Source organism: Serpula lacrymans (assembly GCF_000218685.1).
Source record: "Serpula lacrymans var. lacrymans S7.9 unplaced genomic scaffold SERLAscaffold_2, whole genome shotgun sequence".
Classification (NCBI taxonomy): Eukaryota; Fungi; Basidiomycota; class Agaricomycetes; order Boletales; family Serpulaceae; genus Serpula; species Serpula lacrymans.
Genome location: NW_006763291.1, coordinates 54,174 through 71,652, shown reverse-complemented (window position 1 = coordinate 71,652; position 17,479 = coordinate 54,174). Strand labels below are relative to the sequence as shown.

General features: G+C 46.6%; 7 protein-coding genes across 7 annotated transcripts; 4 read left to right on the top strand and 3 right to left on the bottom strand.

Annotated features, from left to right (window-relative positions):
* Positions 1-233: 233 nt before the first annotated feature.
* Positions 234-858, bottom strand: SERLADRAFT_432957 (uncharacterized protein; the record flags this gene model as incomplete). The annotated part of the gene is made up of 2 exons (XM_007313131.1): positions 234-730; positions 798-858. The coding sequence occupies 2 exons, from the start codon at positions 856-858 to the stop codon at positions 234-236; spliced, it is 558 nt and encodes a 185-aa protein (XP_007313193.1).
* A 2,717-nt stretch (positions 859-3,575) lies between these two features.
* On the top strand, positions 3,576-4,035 carry SERLADRAFT_432956 (uncharacterized protein; the record flags this gene model as incomplete). The annotated part of the gene is made up of 3 exons (XM_007313130.1): positions 3,576-3,722; positions 3,788-3,887; positions 3,944-4,035. The coding sequence occupies 3 exons, from the start codon at positions 3,576-3,578 to the stop codon at positions 4,033-4,035; spliced, it is 339 nt and encodes a 112-aa protein (XP_007313192.1).
* A 446-nt stretch (positions 4,036-4,481) lies between these two features.
* On the top strand, positions 4,482-4,969 carry SERLADRAFT_432955 (uncharacterized protein; the record flags this gene model as incomplete). Its single annotated transcript, XM_007313129.1, has 3 exons — positions 4,482-4,689; positions 4,752-4,795; positions 4,865-4,969. 3 exons carry the CDS (start codon positions 4,482-4,484, stop codon positions 4,967-4,969), a joined length of 357 nt encoding a protein of 118 aa, XP_007313191.1.
* Positions 4,970-6,735: 1,766 nt separating this feature from the next.
* Positions 6,736-7,919, top strand: SERLADRAFT_405139 (uncharacterized protein; the record flags this gene model as incomplete). The annotated part of the gene is made up of 7 exons (XM_007313128.1): positions 6,736-6,870; positions 6,920-7,108; positions 7,170-7,199; positions 7,252-7,509; positions 7,538-7,623; positions 7,644-7,714; positions 7,768-7,919. The coding sequence occupies 7 exons, from the start codon at positions 6,736-6,738 to the stop codon at positions 7,917-7,919; spliced, it is 921 nt and encodes a 306-aa protein (XP_007313190.1).
* A 2,866-nt stretch (positions 7,920-10,785) lies between these two features.
* On the top strand, positions 10,786-11,886 carry SERLADRAFT_432953 (uncharacterized protein; the record flags this gene model as incomplete). The annotated part of the gene is made up of 5 exons (XM_007313127.1): positions 10,786-10,842; positions 10,892-11,020; positions 11,086-11,247; positions 11,318-11,499; positions 11,577-11,886. The coding sequence occupies 5 exons, from the start codon at positions 10,786-10,788 to the stop codon at positions 11,884-11,886; spliced, it is 840 nt and encodes a 279-aa protein (XP_007313189.1).
* Positions 11,887-13,361: 1,475 nt separating this feature from the next.
* On the bottom strand, positions 13,362-14,399 carry SERLADRAFT_456223 (uncharacterized protein; the record flags this gene model as incomplete). Its single annotated transcript, XM_007313126.1, has 1 exon — positions 13,362-14,399. The coding sequence occupies one exon, from the start codon at positions 14,068-14,070 to the stop codon at positions 13,702-13,704; it is 369 nt and encodes a 122-aa protein (XP_007313188.1).
* A 727-nt stretch (positions 14,400-15,126) lies between these two features.
* SERLADRAFT_412677 (uncharacterized protein) lies at positions 15,127-16,967 on the bottom strand (the record flags this gene model as incomplete). Its single annotated transcript, XM_007313125.1, has 2 exons — positions 15,127-16,017; positions 16,075-16,967. The coding sequence occupies 2 exons, from the start codon at positions 16,965-16,967 to the stop codon at positions 15,492-15,494; spliced, it is 1,419 nt and encodes a 472-aa protein (XP_007313187.1).
* Between the last annotated feature and the right edge of the window lie 512 nt (positions 16,968-17,479).

Here is a 17,479-nt window from a genome sequence, read left to right as displayed (position 1 = left end):
CATTGTCTGAAGTTTTTGTGGCATAAAAAGGGTATGTGGTGAAGGCACAAAAAGGGAAGATTGAAATGGTGATCTCAATCTTCTCTTTTTACAGCTTGTTGTTCAACTTTACCCCACTTTTTTGTTTTGCTGTATAGCACTTACCCTTACATATTTACAAAAATTGGGTACAATCCTGCGGTGGGTGGCAGAGGAAGAGGGGTGTTACTCACGTATCTTGGGTCAGGAGGACCTCATTCAAATGTTTGGCCTGAACCCCCAGTACTCAGAGGAGAGGCTGTCGTATTGGGGAACTGTTGATGACTTGGGCCCGGAGTCATATTGAGGGCTCGAACGCTCAGAATTGAGTGCGTAGGAGAGGGAGAGGTGAACAAGGGAGAGCAGGAAACAGGAGTAGGAGTGAGCGGACAGCTGGGAGTGGTGACAGCAAGGACGGAAGTGAGGGTCAGAGTGGTGACAGCGGGGATAGGAGTGGCGATTGGAGTGATGACCGCAGGAACAGGAGTAGAAGGCAAATGATCACTGACCTCGGGAACTTGGTTGTTGTCCTCGACTGTTGTGTCAGCATTGTCCCAAGGAGCTTCGCAATTCTTTCCTCTGTATTGATCTCCTTTTTCCTCCTCGCCTTCTCTCTGTTTACCTTTTTCACTGCCACTGTGTCTACAATTTGTTACCTGGTTATTGTTGTTGGACGGCGACTCTTCATGAGGATGTTCCGTGCTCTCGCTGCCTACTCGGTTGTAGTTGGAAATGATTGTTAACATCACAAAGCCAAAGAATATAACATAAAAACTCACAAAGTCCCGTTGGGTTTAGCCAAGGGAAAAACTCTGAGAGAGTTATGTCGGGCACTGACATATCCTCCTCTCCTGCTTGGGGTTTGCTTGGGCCCGCCAATCTCCTATTCTTCTTCCGGGGAGGCAATTTCTGAGGGGATGTGTTTTATAAGGACATGGCTGAGCCAAAAAAGGCTGCCATGAAGTCATTGAGAGCTCGCCATTGTTGTCCACTTCCATGTTGTCGTTGTGTAGTTCCCCAGTGCTGGATTGCACAATCTCAGCGTTCTTCGAATGAGGTTTTGATTTGACCATTTCTAAAGCTATGTTTGAGTGCAATTGGAGATCCACAGAGTGATACTTGCCTTTGTTACGATGACAGTGTGACATTGTTGACTTAGTGTATGAATGATGAGGACACTTTGCAGGAAACATCCCCTAAGATAATATTTGGGAAAATAGGGACACCCACTGGGATAAGGTTTTGAAACACCGCAGTCAGTTGAAAAGCCAACCCTAAACCTCCAAATCATGTCATCAGGAGGTTAGACGGAACTCCACGGAATAGACATCAGTGCTATATATGGACCTCCTTGGGAGAGCCGGATTTATTAGGTATAGGGGTTGCACTGTAAATGAATGTTCTGCTGAAAAAAAAGAAACTGGAGCCACCGGTCCACCACCAATGGACTGGTTGTGTTGGACCACCTGATCAAACAAGGGAGGGAGAGCAAGTGAGTCCCAGGCAGCGTGTGGTAGGTGTAGCTGTAGTGAAGACGATGGACAAAAGATAAGTGTACCCAAGTGAATGGGACAGCAATGAACATGGGCAACGCAAGGGGATGAACCTTCTCCAGCTCAAAAACTACCCACCCACGCTCCAACCAGGCAAGACGAGTGACCAATGTTTTGATAGTATATGATGGTAGATCGACGTCATAAAGATGGACCTGTTGCCCTATTTGAACTGGCCGCCGGGGCTTTGCTGATATCAGCAGTGGCACATGGTAGTTGACGGATCGGCGACGGAAGCGGATAGGAAGTGGTGACATCAGAAATGGTGAGGGAGCAAAGAAGACGAGGAGGTGAACTAAAATGGGGATCCAGAAACGACCGTCGGGTGAGAATAAAAACGAGAGTAAGGGACCCATGGTGGGGCTAGGCAAAGGAAGGGAAGTGAAGGAAACAACAAAAGCGAGGGCGTAATGCAATGTGTAGCCAGTGGCAACGCAAAAATTTGCCAAAATGCCAAAATGCCAAAACGCGGAAAGTACCGAATGGAAAAGCAAAGGTGAGCGTGACTGGATTGCCTAATAGAGGTGGTGCTGATCAGCCACAAGTTCAAAGAAGGCAATATTAATTACTATTCCACTTGGCACTGTGCCTGTGTGGCGCAAAGGCGAGTCTTTTTGAATATTTGCTTCATTATTGACACCTGTCCATGCTACCAATCAACTTTGGTGCATGACACCGCCCATGCAATGGACTCCGCAATATTGTTGACAATATTCACTCCGTGGACGCACTCCACGCATTGACTTGTGTTAACCTCATCCTTACCAAGTCATACTTTATGAGCTGATGGTCAATTATTTTTAGCGCCCACTTACTAGCAATTCCCATAATTTTTCAATGTACATCATGAGTTTTCATCCTCTACATCTATTAGTTGGGTCAATGCGTCCTCCGTACAGTTTTTCCAACGTTTTTTGAAATCGTCTAGCTTGTCGTTCTGGTACAGAGAGCGGCATTTAGGCAAATGCTTATAGTGTCAACCCTAGCTCATCTCATATTGGACCGTGGCAAACACGTGGCCAAAGTTGCAGTGGCGGCCTCAGTCATCTACTATATATTATCAAATTGCCATGATTCTCCCAGGAGATCATTGTACTCCTAGGAGCTATTATGCTCAAGCAAGCAGCGCATTTCAGTATACATAGTAGGGACTCTGGTGCAAGTATTGCTCTTCCTGTCCTGTAGCTTTCTGAGTTCTGTGCCGTGAGAATGGATTGCCTGATTGCGGATCAAGGTCAGCGGATTGCGGGTTGCAGACCGCTGTGTGCAACAGATCTTGCAGAGTCAACGGAACGATGCTAAAGTCTGTTACGAGCACTGTACTAAAAAACAACTGAATTACCACGCTAAATTACAATGGAAGGATTGGCAGCTACTGGTTGCGCTGCATGGCTTCCAAGCGTTTGTTGAGATCTGACAACAACTGCAATATCGCAAGTCGTTTGAGGTCAAGTTTTGCGATTTCAGAGTCAAGGTCCAAGGATGCTTGATGTGGAATGTTCCTTGATACATATGTTTGAATCTCCCCATCCCATAGGCAGTGTTTGCCGGCCCGACTGCAAAGATAGCACACTTTTGTGTTGTAGGACTATTGTACTCCTGATGCCAATAAGAAATCAATGACTTCCATTATTTGTCCCAAAAATTGTTCGTGCTCCGGGGAGCCGTGTACGCCTGGAATGCCTTGCAGATGGTCATAAAGCATTAGACCATAATGCTAAGTATGAAGCTGTCATTGACTATGAAATATGGCCGTCAGATATGACTCCCTTGCTTCCCAAAATCCCTCAAAATCTCAATGTCAGTCGGATCGAATTTCACCCTGGTTACTACTGACGCAAAATCAAACTCGCTCAGGCAATTCAAGTAGGTGGACGTATCAGACATGGCAAAATGGTGACTACCCAGTCAGAGCGGCTACTTGAATGTTCCCATGATGCTGTGTCGAGCACGTGACTACACAACATATTCTACAAAGCTCAATCATGATTTGGACTGCAACCAATGGCACTGACAGAAGCCAAACACCAAGCCAGAAAGTTTAGTAGAGCCTTGGAGAAGCTCTACAAAGATAATGTTGTTCCGGAAGAGCATGAGTACAGGGGTGGTGTCCGCTACATCAAATATACGGAAAAATTTTGTTCCTTGCTGGTGGGTATTCCATTCGAAGGATAAAAGATCATGGCTCTACTACTAACTCATCTGTTGGCATGCAGGAAGAGGTGACAGCAAGTGATTATGTTCAATGTAATGAAGGAATTTGGGTTCTTAACGCAATCTCAGAATCTCTGAGATGGGCAGAAAGGAGCCAGGAAGGTCAGTAAAGGGGGAAGTCTTTCTTTACCTGTGTTCCTGAAACCAACATCACACAGATCATATGCCTGTACCACTCTCTGAAGACAGTCCAACAAACGCAAGTGAAAAAGACTCCAAGGAGCATTCCGATGAAAAACTTCAACTATGACAGGCTTGGGAGGCTTTGAATGAGCATAAATTAGATCATTACGTTTTGAGTGGAAACCAATGGGCTGAACTAGAGTACAAGAGATGGACAATACTGCAGTTCAGGACCAAGGCAGTGTTGATGTATTATGGACTCATGGAGAGGGAAAAACAATTGCACATTTAACGACTCATTGATTAACCTGCTAATTTACTTTGTTTGTATTGTAACATAACTAACTGTGAGGAGTTCAGTTCACCAACCTCAACTTGTCATTGTAACTGGAGCAACAATGTTTAGGGTAGGTGCATTCATGTGAAAATGAATTGGCTCAGTTATACTATTTTCAAGATATATGAATGGGTATTTAACGAGTTTGGAAGACATATACAGTCCTACAAGAGATGCATTGCAGAAAATACATGACCTCACAAATAATCCTTTCCAACAAAGACAGTGACAAAAACATGGAAGTCACTACAACGAAGGATGATCTACCGATGGAGGAAATTGAAGCCTTTTTTGCATCACAAGAGGCTTTAAGACAAGTCGTGAAGCCAAAGGTGTCTCCTCGGAAACTCACAAAACAGTCCGGGAGGAAAAATGTTTTGCACAGACCGTCAGGTAAAACATCCTCCAAGGAGTCCACTGACCTGAATTATGTGGCAAACCATGGTAAGTCAAAGACTTGTGTGGTTTACAAGATCTGCGATCAGATTCAGAACTTTACCTCCTAGGGATTATTGAAGACAGTACAGTCGACAAGGGCAGGGGTGAGGTGGTTGGTAGGGGGGTTGAATCCACAAGTGGTCCTAGGAGAAATGTGACAAATTATGACATTTGTTTATAGTATGAGAAAGCATGCATTGGCCAGGGCTTGAACCTGGGACTCCAGCTTTCATGGTCTGGTGCTTTACCAACTAAGCTACCAAGGCGTACTTGGAAAGCATACTGATTGGTTGCATGCCCAGAAGGTCCAGAATCACTGTACACGGGTGCGGATCCCATTGTGTTGTGATAAAATGTGGTAAATCTTCATCTACAAACTTGATGTCAGCTGGCCACCTAATAATGTCCTCAGTCAACTCCTCACAAATCATTCTCCCCAGCGCTCTCCCATCAAGGCTTCAACTCACCCCTTGTAACTTTGCACTCTATTGCAAGGGAGACAACAAGTTCCTCTGTGCATCATCTCACTGCCTTGCCAGACGCTCCTTACAGTCCTTTGGTACTATCATTGCCAACCGATCTTTCTTTTCCCGGAGTCCAGGGAACCTCGGACTCAAAAATTGGGAGAGTGGAAAGAGAGAATGAGTCGGAACAGGGAAGCAATTGAAACACTCTCGAAGGAATACGAAGAGGCCTACTCTGTGTGGAGCACAAAGAGGAGAGATCTTGTGAAGTTAATAGCCAATTACGATGGCAACATTAGAGCAAGGGAAATGTTGTTGATCAATAAGGCTTCTCATGTAGAATAAGCAAATATCCAAGGACCCCTTGTTTCAAATAATGGGGATAAATGATACACTCACCTGAGGAATGAAGATTTTAGAACAAGTGGAGTTGTCTGAAAAATGAAACGATAACAAGTTACGGACAAAAAAACCCCATTTTGGTGTTCTCTGGAAAACATCTATACAAGATAGGACATGGGATGTTAAGCTAACAGTATATGTCCAGGATGATATTCCGACAATGACTATATTGACTCAACTCCCAACTCCCCACTAGCCCAGGACCTAGACTCAACATTTGCAAGTGCCTGCATAGGAGTGACAATTGAATCAGCGGGTGACCAATAATCTTTGGTTCAGGCAATACTGATATCATTATAATTGTGTTCAGTCGCCCAACCCACCTTAACCGTATGGATAGGAAATCCATCGCTCCACACAGAAGAGGACAACAAGATGGAATGGAACGGAAAGCCACTCATGGACCCATGGCATGTCAAGTTCCATAGTCAAAAAGCAAGATATAGGTTAGCTTATACTAGGACGTTGAGCAAGAACATAAAGTGCTCCGAGGGGTATGAATATCACACAGCAAATGGATGCAACCATGATGTTATACAAAATGTTTGAGAAGTGCCCAATGTTGTATGTAAACTCCTCAGAGAGGAATGGACTTTAATCAGCATTGAGATGTTTGCTAAAATATTTGCTACGTGAGCCTTTGAATGACTCCCAATGCACCAGGTGGCAAATGCTGGGGTACCAGTGTACAACTTCTCGGAAAACATGGTGTCAACTTTGGCTGTGCTAGGAGACTGAAAAGGTATTTTTCCTCCATGGAGCGAGGACCAACCTTTGGAGAAAGGAACTTGACTAAGATTGTTGCATTACCAGAGAAATTGTCAAACTGGATCATTGATGATTTGGGAGACCAAGTCATCGTCAGATTGCTGTTTACTACATAGAGGATGTTTCATTTAATTTTTGATATGTTCATCACAATAGTGGTTTATTTGGAACCACGTGTGATATAGAAGTGTTCTGAAAGTAAAAATAAATAAGTTATGATCCTCAGATGACCGGCTTACAGTCTCCCCGGAGTTTAGGTGGCATGTGAGACCAAAAATGGAAGATTGTTATCAGCAGACCATTTTTGATATTTGATCAATAGGAAAGACTACTATTTGACAGCCGCCGGCCAATTCCAATCGACAAACAAGCTTCCACGGGACAAGGGTTTACTCGCTGTCACTTCAACAAAACTACCATGAACTCCGCATCACAGAAACAACTTTCCGACATTGTCAAAACTATCAGGTCAATCCTGTTTGACGCCACCATGGAAGCAGTAAAAAATAAGCCGAGCGATGTCGAGGCAAAAGCACTGTTTTGGCAACAAGAGGTGAGCGGAAAATCACGCTGGGCATTTATTTACTAACCTTCTTTTGTAGAGCTTGCTGTCACAGGAGTTCAATAAAGCTAAGGTTCTCATACCAAAGGTCCGTGAGATGCCTCTCTACAACATCTTTATGGAGAAGGTTAAGTATGTCTGGGAAATGGAAACAAAAGAGGACAATGCCATAGATGAAGAGGAGGAGAATGACATGGAGGAAGAGGTCCCTCCGACGGCGAAATATCAGGTTAGTCAAGACGAGTTGCCACAAGTGCCTTTAAAGCTGACCGAGAATACTACAACGACAGAGTCCCGGTCAAATACCACAGACACCAATGGTAAGTGAAATTAGCTGTCGGGTAAAGTTTATTTAACCTAAACATGCAACAGACAAAGATTGGTCCTCCTCGGATCCGGATCCCGGCCAGGAAAGTCTTGTCAAAGGGGAAGGAAAGGGAGAAGGAGCCGAAGAGGATCAAGCCGAGATATAGACAAGTAGAAGTGGTGATCACAAAAAAAAGGTACACACAGAATGTCCCAAGTCCCTCAAAGGGAAAAGGAAAGGCCAAGGAAACCCCCTTCAAGGACACCACCACGCCGAAGAAGAAATCGAAACCAATTCCTTATATGAGTGGTCACTTGTGTAACGTACTGAGTGAATTGACTTGCGATATAGGTAATACGCTGTGCGGAATGCCTCAACAATGTGAAGAAAGAGGGGCCACTGTGCTGTGTGAAGGAAGTCGACAATCCGCGGGGAACGTCTGTATACCATGTCAAAGGAAATGGGCGCGCTGCTACTGGAGGTCCTTGGAGACTCGAAAAGCACTGTTAAAGCATCAGTGGACCAAAGGTAAGGTTGCTCTTCTGGGCATGCCATGTATAGCGTACTTCAACCTTTATTAGATTCGTGGGCCCCACCATCCAAGGAGGAGATAGACAGAATGGACCTCCAAGAACTGCTTGCGACACAAGTTAAGTGCACTGAGATGTCTCTTGTGGTGGCAGAGACGCTCTGGGATTTAAGTAAAATCCGAAAGAAAAAATTAAGTACTTGATAGGGATACTGGTTTCATGACTTTAATTGTAAATACATTGTGACTCAATAGCCATTGACATAAATGCCTGTACCGCATCTTCGGACTGAACTGGCAAAGAAACATAACTTGAAATTACAATCAACGGCTGAACACCGGAATAGGAATAAGCGGTAAAGTCAAACCAATTGGTACCTCCGAGGAAATGCATGTTTGTATTTTCTATGGCATGTTATGCTCAAAATGACAAAGGAACAGCAAATAAACATGGGAGTAATGTTCTAAAATGCCCATCTGAACCGCCTGAACACCCTTAGAGGTCTGAACCCTTGTGTGTCTGACCTGTCCGAACCTCCTTGGAGAGGGTTCCACAGTTTGAACCGACTGCTTTAACCGTCTAAACCTTGCCCATGTGAACTGTGTGAGGCTCCTCGGAGAGGATCCCACAGTCTGAACTGACTGTCTGAACCATCTAAACCTTGCCAGTCTGAACTGTCTGAACTGTCTGAACCTTGCCCATGTGAACTGTCTGAACCTGGGAGAGGGTTCTACAGTTTGAACCGCCTGTCTGAACCGTCTGAACCTTCGAGTACGAGTCGTAATTGAAGAACCTAATAGCTAGGTTAAACTGTGGTACCCGTTGGGCGGCTTCGGCTGTCCACAAACGGGTGGTGCTATGAGCTTTTGCTATGTCGCCACGTCTAACAAATGTATGTTCACTCGCTATTGATAGCAGAGCTGCTTAAATGCCTTGGTCGCTACGGCGCCCCTACGGGGACGCCTTTTGTGCCCTGTACTTTGAGGTCTTTCTGACTTCGTACTTTACTCTAATGTTAACCTTTCTTACTCTTCAGTATGGTCTGGGACCTTTCCTACCGGACCTTAATGATGAAACGACATCATCCCTAAGGCGGAGTCACTGAGTCTAAACTCTATTATGGTCTGCTGACGTGATTGTCATGACATCTTTATCCGGAAGTAACCGTTATCTGCCCCCCGGCATTCGTGTCGGACCGGGAGGGAGATAGAGCAGGTCTAGAAAGTGGTACAATTGTATTTGTGGTTTGATGATTGGCTGATAAGCACAGTCGGCTTTAATGCGGCTTCAGAACACATGCCGGGTTATCTTTACCTGTGGGCCCCAAACCCTAAGCATGAATGAGTCATGTAATCACTGCTGACTCGGCAATTGGTTATCCCTTGTTCAAGTATAGCACCTCTAGGCGAAAGAACGATGTGATGCAGCGGTCTAGATCTACCGGCCCGGTTACCCCAGTCTAAATTTTGCCCTATCTCAGCTCCCATCTCAGCGGTTCTTGCCCAAGTAGTAAATGAACTGGTCTTGTGATCGGTGATGTGTGTAAGTTCCGGACTTGTCCTTGATAGGACTCCGTCGGAGTATGCGATTTAAAGTGCCACTACTCCCACCAGTTTGCATATATAAACCTCTGAAGATACCACTGATGAGGAATAAAATCGGAAACTGCTCGTCTACCTCCATTGAGGGCAGTCTGGTATCTCCTTCATCAAGCCTCCAGCCCACCGATCGAACGAAGCCGCTTCACGGCTTCGTTCGATCGCCAACTTAACCTTAACTTAACCTTGGAATTTTCACGCCATTCAGTTTTTTGAGTCCTTAAAGTGTAGTGCAGGTTCGAATAATACAATAAAACTCGGAATGAGGTGAATCGCGATGATATTTTGCACAAACAAGATTAGGCCAGCATACATGAATAGCTCAAGCTCGACTTCTCTCTTCTCTATTTGCGATGATTATGCTATTTGCAACGTAAATATCGTACTCAGCTTTTTGTGTTCTTTCGCAAGTCGACATCCAGAACAGTCACAGGTATTCTTCTCGTCCATGCGTAGGTCTCCACAACTTGGGTAGTACTTTTGAGGCTCTATACCTCGAACAAGCTAGAAGAGGGCAGACAACCAATATGGGTGGTAAATGGAACCGGTGCATGTGGCTGGGATATGTCAAGTGAAAGACATACCGGATGATCCAAAGATGATCCGACCGAGACACGTTGGCTGGCGTCAGGTCAGGAGGGAGAGCTTGTGACCGAAGATGAGGTACAAAGCACGAACAGTGTCGACACAGGCTAGACATAACCATATACGCCACTGAGAAAATAGATCGCGAATCCTTGCGCACGTTGATTTTTCTTCCACTGCAGTCCTTCAAGAACAACAGCCATGGACACACAAGACTCAAATACAACCCACAGGAGAGCGTCGCACAGCCCGTCGGCGTATAGGTCAGATTCGTCGTCGAGGGAGAGAGCGTCGATGTCGCCACGAAGATCCTTCTCCGAACAGATATCAGCCATTGGAGCTCGATTAGGCAGAGTCATCACACACGACAGCGACGATGGGGCATCGACGACAACGACATTAGTGAACGATAAGAGAACCAGCCAGGGATCAGGTCAGTGTTAAATCCACGATGCTCATTTATAAAGCATATCTCGTTAGGGTGGAGATAAGCTCGTGTCGCACTGCGATAAGCTTTGGTGCATGATAAGGACCCCGCTGCGGCCATCCTGATAAGCCTTCTGTCCCATGATATCTCCCAATTACTGTTCCAGGTCTTACTTGTGGCTCTTATCTTCCCCGTACGGCTGCTTTAACTTTGTGTCTGTATATGACAGCCTGGGTGTAAGCGCTGCTGTATGAGCTGGCTGTACATGCTGTACACTTTTCGGTCATCGTGCTAGGAGACCTCGCTCTATCGAGTTCCGGCTCTTGCTGTATTTCGACCGTGATACCTGCCTTATTCGTCAATAGTTCCTTTTCATATTTTCATTTTTCTGGCGCGCCTCTTTCAAATCCCCCTCTCTTTTGCTCCACCACCAGCGCACCCCCATCTCACCACACTCCAATGGCAGACTCAATTACAACACCAGACCGCTCTGTCTCGCGAGGTCGCGATGCATTCGTATGTTCACCTCCTCAGTTGCAATCATCAGAGCTAAAATATTGTTCAGCAATCATCAGGGAGAGGAGGCATAGGAAACATCCGCCGCTCCTCCATCTCAACTGATACTCGCCCTACTGACGGCCCAGATGACTTTTCACCCACTCGTGGTCGAGAACCAGCCGTCAATGCCGACAGAGTGAGTTCCGAATCATCTCGCCACAGTTTCCACATGCTCACATCGTTACTTCATGTCTACAGCAGGTATTCTCAGTTGGCCGAGGCGGTGCAGGCAACATCCGCTCGCCCTCCCGTGATATCGGGCCTGACCATCCCCAGACCGCCTCCATCCTCTCCGACCACGCAGCAGCGAATGCAGACTATGAGCGGCAGGTGCGCAAATTGCACGCAGAGGCCAATCCAGTGGTATGCATTCTCTCCTTATCCCTTCTTCTTTGCTGCAAGTCGAATACAGTCTCACATTTATCTTGCATAGCATTCCTCCGGCCGTGGCGGCTTGGGCAACATATCCGCATCTCGCTCTCGTTCAAAGGGGCCCAGTCCTGCCTTACACTCTACCGGTAGAGGCGGAGCCGGAAACATTCAATACGGAGATGGTCTCAATGCAGACATCCTTGATCAAGAAGAACGAAGGAAACACGCGCACGGAGAAGGAATGTAAGTCTTCCTTTCCTCACCCCTTCCTTATCAAGCTCTACTATCAGAACGTAATGATACTGACCCACGTCACTCAGGCACTCCACCGGCCGGGGAGGCGTCGCCAATCTCACGTCTTCACGCGGTCCAAGCCTCGAGATCCACGGTCACCACGCCGCCGAGTTCGAGTCGTCCGGGCGTGGGGGTGCAGGCAACATTCGCTCGCGCTCTGCCTCGCGCGATCCGAGTGGACGTACGCCGTCGAGGGAGAAACACGGTATCGCTGCACTGTGGAACAAAGTTTCTCACCCTCAATACAACAGCCGCCCTTCCGACCAATCTATCCATTCTCTCCATTCTGACGCTGCCAGTCAAGACGGTGGCGCGCTCTCGCCCAGGAACGATTGACTAGAAGGCCGGCGACTTCGCGGGAGACGCTCGGCGCGGCTTTTCGCCCCTCGATCACCACGCATCGTACTCTTGCCGCCAAGTAGCTTGTCTTGTTATGAATTGTCCTCGCCGGTGCATAGTTATAATTCTGTAGGAAGTTCGGACAGCTCGTGGGGGTCGTTGCCAGTTGTGATGGAGGAACATGAGTATGTGTCTTTCTTGGATCTATGAATTTTTTCTTTCTCTCTTTGTGATCTCGATCTTCCTTTTTGGTTTTGTTTTTTTCTCTTTTGGGACTCTACCTTTGGATCTCACGATTTCATTTGCTTTGCGCCTTTCCCGGAAGGATCTATGGTTTTCATTTACCTCGTTCGTGTTTCGAGTCGTTTAGATATCTCAATCTCTCATAATTGCCATTTCGATCTCTATCAAAAGTCTCAAATCTCACATGCATGGCGCGTGTTGATCTGGTTCTGGACCCGCTGTAGCTATACCCTTATCTCTGACCAATACTCCTGGCAGTGTGGGTCCTTCCGCATTGCAAAGAAGTTACATTTCCTAGAACATTCTTGCTGTTAAACCTTCCTGTTCTACACACCTTATTCCGAACTTATTATAACTGGTCTCAACATGATCTCGCGCATGGAGCTAACGTAAACCATCTTCTGTTTACAGCCGACGTCGATACCGATACCGATACCGATGTAGCGGAACTGCTATCAGGTCCACACGAATCGAAGGTTGTCGAAGGATGTATCGAAGTGTAAATTATAGCGCACGTAACGTCGTGCTGGAATGTTAAAAAAAATTGTCAAACATCTATGTTGTCAGTCTATTTTTTATTTTCGCAATGAATACAGTTTTGCTCCACCTGGCGCTTCCATCTATCCGTTATTATTGGTTGGATATGGGCGTTTGTCGAACACACATGTGAACCCGGGACTCGTCTGTGTATTGCAAGATCAAAGACCGTTATTGGATTGATGTATCAGAACAGAAGAATTCACAACGGCGACTACGATGGCTGATAGGAGTCTGGTTGCTCGCGGTGTCACTGGAAAGCAACGATATCGTGTTGAACGGTTTGACCAACCAACGGGGTTCTGGCGATGCGACGTCAGCGGGGTCCAATAGAAGTGGAGGAACTCTTAAGCTCGCTGATTCGCCTGTGGTATGCCGTTGACATCTTAATCGAACCTCTATCTCCCCGATCATGTCGAGAAACACTCTGCCCACACGAAAGATAAGGATTGCCAGATAAAGGTAGCTCATGTGCAAAGAGTCGCAGTCCCCACGTCTCGTACTCATATTTACATATCATGTCCATATGACTTTTGTTACCTGTGCAAACGACAGCACTATGATAGTTCTAGTTCCTTGTTTTAACTCCCTGCAGAACTTCAGCCTAACCCGAGGATTGTAAGTTGTTATACAGCTTCATTCTGTCTCAGATGCAGTGAGGAAGCCTTTAGGCTCCGCCATCAAAGTATCATCGTGTATCACTCATTCTTCTCCATATATATATCAATGGTCTATACTTGTGACCCTATCAGAAGCAGCTGAACGGAGATGTGTGCAAATGTGCGGCGAACATGGGGAGAACATACTTGCTTCGATATCCTGATCATGATTCTGCTGCAGTGGATTGATTAATTTCTATTTCCCCACAAGTTTCCCCACGAAGGCACAATAGCTTTGAATTTTGGCAGCTGTAAGTCCCAAAGTATACTCGCCATCCAGTTCTCGAATCATCGGGCACTCGAAGGGGCCAATCGGGCTATGTTCTATGCTGTACGTGCAATTAATGTCCTGAAATCGATGCAGAATAAATAGTCATGCGTGACAGGCGTCCAACCTTCTTGGTGTTCTAATAGACAAGCGATGCGGTATAGCCTCGATGACCGGACAAGCTGCGCATTCAAACATCAAAACCTTGTAGGTGTGATGCCCTCGCCGGTGTTCGTCCCACCCAGTAACAAGAACGTCGGACATGCCCTTGTGCCCCGATAGCTCACTGCAATACCTGGATTCCATCAACTGAAAGAACTTTTTCGATGGAGCGGGGATCCAGGACGTTTGGTAGCGGTAAAGTGCGACGTGGGTCGTAAGGCGAGAGCTAAAGGGTCTCCATCGCTGGTACGTCGACCGTGACAATGTACTAGAAAATCCGCCAACGGTCCATGAATACGATGACCCGAGCATGCCAACATACTTCCGTCTATCGACAGCAAGCTATTTGACAGATGATGCGCTGGGTTATATCATGAATAACGTTTTTCTAGACTGCCTAGATAGGGAACAGCCGTTTTCGCCCCGATACTGGTATTATTCCCTTGAAGAAGTAGCTCCTTTTGTTGTCAGCAAATACAGCTATTTGAAGATACTGAACATGTGTACTTACCAGTTTTTTTGATATGTAGATGGAGCAGTGTCAAAAGCCACAAAGGCATCGTGCGCGGTAGTGGAAACAGTATAACTTATACAACCTCTCGTCTCAAGTGCTTGATATACGTATCTCGTCAATTAACTAACGAATAATCAATCCCCTGTCAATAAATCGAGCCGGTTCAACTGCGCACTAAACGTACTGTGGTATCGTGGCAAGATAGTTCGACCAGATTCAAAGAGCGAAGACACAATACACCTTTCAATGAATGGTTGAGTCCTGCATCCAGATTTTCGCGCAGGGATGCTATCCAGTTTGACGTGTTCAACCTGAATAGTAAATACCTGGACATAATGACGATGATCCAAAATTGTAGTTTTTGAGCATAGGACCTTAGTATAGAGCGAGAGGGCCTGTTGATCATGACAGCATGCACGTTTTCAGCACCAATGCCTTTTCACCTATGGGCCATGCTCAAATTTATCCAGCGGATGTTTCAATTGAAATTCCAGCAGCATACAAGCACTCTTGCACTGGACATACGGCATGCCATATTATAATAGCTTGACATGCTGGAAAAGATCTTGGAACTTGTTGGCTACCAGATCAATGGATCAACTGGTCCATGTGATAGGTAACCTAGGTTTGTCGCCTGCATACCGAGGCCGCTCCACTGGAGAAGTGTTGAAGTACTGGATAGAATTTTGATTTTTCATGAGATGGATAACAAATGTCTGACTACCGAATTGAGCGTACCTTTTCTGCTGCATAGCCTTGTCGATGAGCCTACCGTGGATGCGCAAACCGAGCCATCCAAATTAATGTCAACGCCTTGCGCACCAGGTGAGAGTAATTTAAATGAGGCTCAAATATTCACTAACAACAGATATATTTAATGATACTATATTCGACGGTACATATCATGAGGACGTGGGTTTCGCTGAGTGCATACTTGAAAAATGAAGGTAAACAGAAAAACAGCGGGAGAAGGAGGAGGATGGGGTGTATCGCACGGATGAAAAAGAGAACCAAGACACAAAAACAACGGTTAAAAACAGAAAACAAAAGAATAAAATGAATGAATATGAGAGGACGTTAATAACGACACTCAAGCCATGTGGGCAGAAGTCGTAAAGCCGTGATCGACGATTGCCAGTAAGAGGGATCAAACCAACGAGCATTTTGACACAATCACGATCAAGAATATGGAACCTACTCACGAATCATATTCGAAAGGTTAAGCGCCCGATGAAAGCCTCTCAGGGCCCATTGCGCGCCTGGCCGGGTCGTCCTTCTCCGTGTAGACTGCGCCAGCTCGCAGACCCTCCCTCGACTCCATACGCGCTTTACTCTCCCTCTCCCGTTGCTCCCTGCTTTCCCTAACACGTACAAGAACATCGGCACGCTCACGACCCTTGTCAACACGCTCAGCAGAAGATGCGCGCGAAAGTGAGGCTGACCCAGGTTGCGACTTCACTTGCATCGGCTCACATGGGGGAGGCTTGGAGAAAACCGGCTCGCGTTCAGCACTGGTACTGCGAGATTTACTACCTTTCTCGCGTACAACCCTGTGTGTATCTTGACCATCGCCGGATGATGCATCTATGTCCTTAGGCTTTTGCTTCTTTTCCACGAATAGTTTCTTAGGTGGGCAGGCGTCATATGCTTCGAAGTCAGGATGGTCTACTGGTAGTCGCGAGGCCGCAAGCACGCTAGCCGGCAGGTCATACAATGGATTCTGGAAAGTCGCCTTTTGGCCACGGCTAACGAGTTAACGAGGTCAGCGAACGATAGTAAAGAAAAAGTGAAAAGGTGCCCACAAAACGTAAGTAATAGTCGGTTTCTCTGCATGTACCTTGGCTGGAGTCGGTGTACCTTCCCGCTCCAGGGCCTCTCCAATAACGTCACTTTCTTCATCCGAGCTAGTGTCCCATTCGTTGTCTAAGGGAGCGGAACTCGAGGCAATTTCCAAGAAAGGATTGTTAGGTGAATCACGGACGGGCCAAATCTTCTCCCGAGATTTAGACTTTTTACGAGACAGAAGAGCGGGTTTGGCAGTTTGTGCGAACAGGCGACGAGGTGGCGTGACAGGGAGAGGAGGCTCATCGAGAGGTGGGGTTGTGGCACGCTGTGTCTGAACAGGTGCTTGAGACTGTCTTCGTGAAGGTGGCGGTGAGACGGGAGCTTTCACGCGATAGCGCAGTAGTGCAGGAGAGGGTGAACGCGACTGGGATGCCTCCTTCGAAGCATCTTGCGCAGTGGCAGCAACGCCTTTGGCTCTTGTGGTAGCCGTACCGCTGCGACCAGTCCAGAACGCGTTCTCGTCCTCTTCTTCGTCGTGCTGTCCCGCTAGAACTTTAGAAGTACGTCGTCTCTTGCTACCAACAGCTAGTGAACCTGTGTCGCTTTGCCCCGTTTTACCGGCAGCATCCCTGGTTGCAGCAGCTCTGAGCCTCGCAGCATACCCACCGCCTAGATCCCCATCAGGGTCAGAGCCACTCTCATCTGAAGAATGGTTGGACGCAGATGATCGTGCACGTGAACGAGTGCGTTTGTGATGGGTACGGGGAGGCGTAGGGAGGGATGCAACAGAGGCTGATCGCTTCAATGAGCGCGATTTGGCCGCGTCTTCAACTTCTTTGGCAGCATGAAATGGCGGACGGGTTGGAGGGATAGGTATTGGGGACGAATCGAGTATTCTGTGAGTCGACATTGAAACAAACAAGTCAGATAAGATGTTGTCGCCGGTCAGGGATAATGCTGTGAATTGATAGAAAAGTAATGTGGATGTGGTGGGAAGAAAAAGAAAAATGGATCAACCAATTCGAGAGGAAGGTTATAAGAGCAAAAATTGGGCAGCCTTTGCTTTGACCGTCGTCGTCTGGCTCAGCGACCAAAGAACAATGCAACACTGTACAAACATCGGCAAATACCCGTGGTGGCATTGTGGTCAGCCGGCTTTCTCCGGCACACACCCTGCATTCTTTTTGTCTCTCAAACTGAAACACGTCCTTGTTTCTAGTTAACTTGGGTTTGCGAGATTTCCATAATAATGGTGATGGTCAAGGCTCAAACTTTCAAGCTTCGACACACAAAGAAAGCTCTTGTCGAGCTGCTTTAATTTGAACCTCCTGAATTGAAGTTTTGAACCGTCGATGTACTCGCTTTTTTTTCAAGAAATTTGCCGAACGTGTCCCATATACTATTATCGATCTTGGGGGTTTC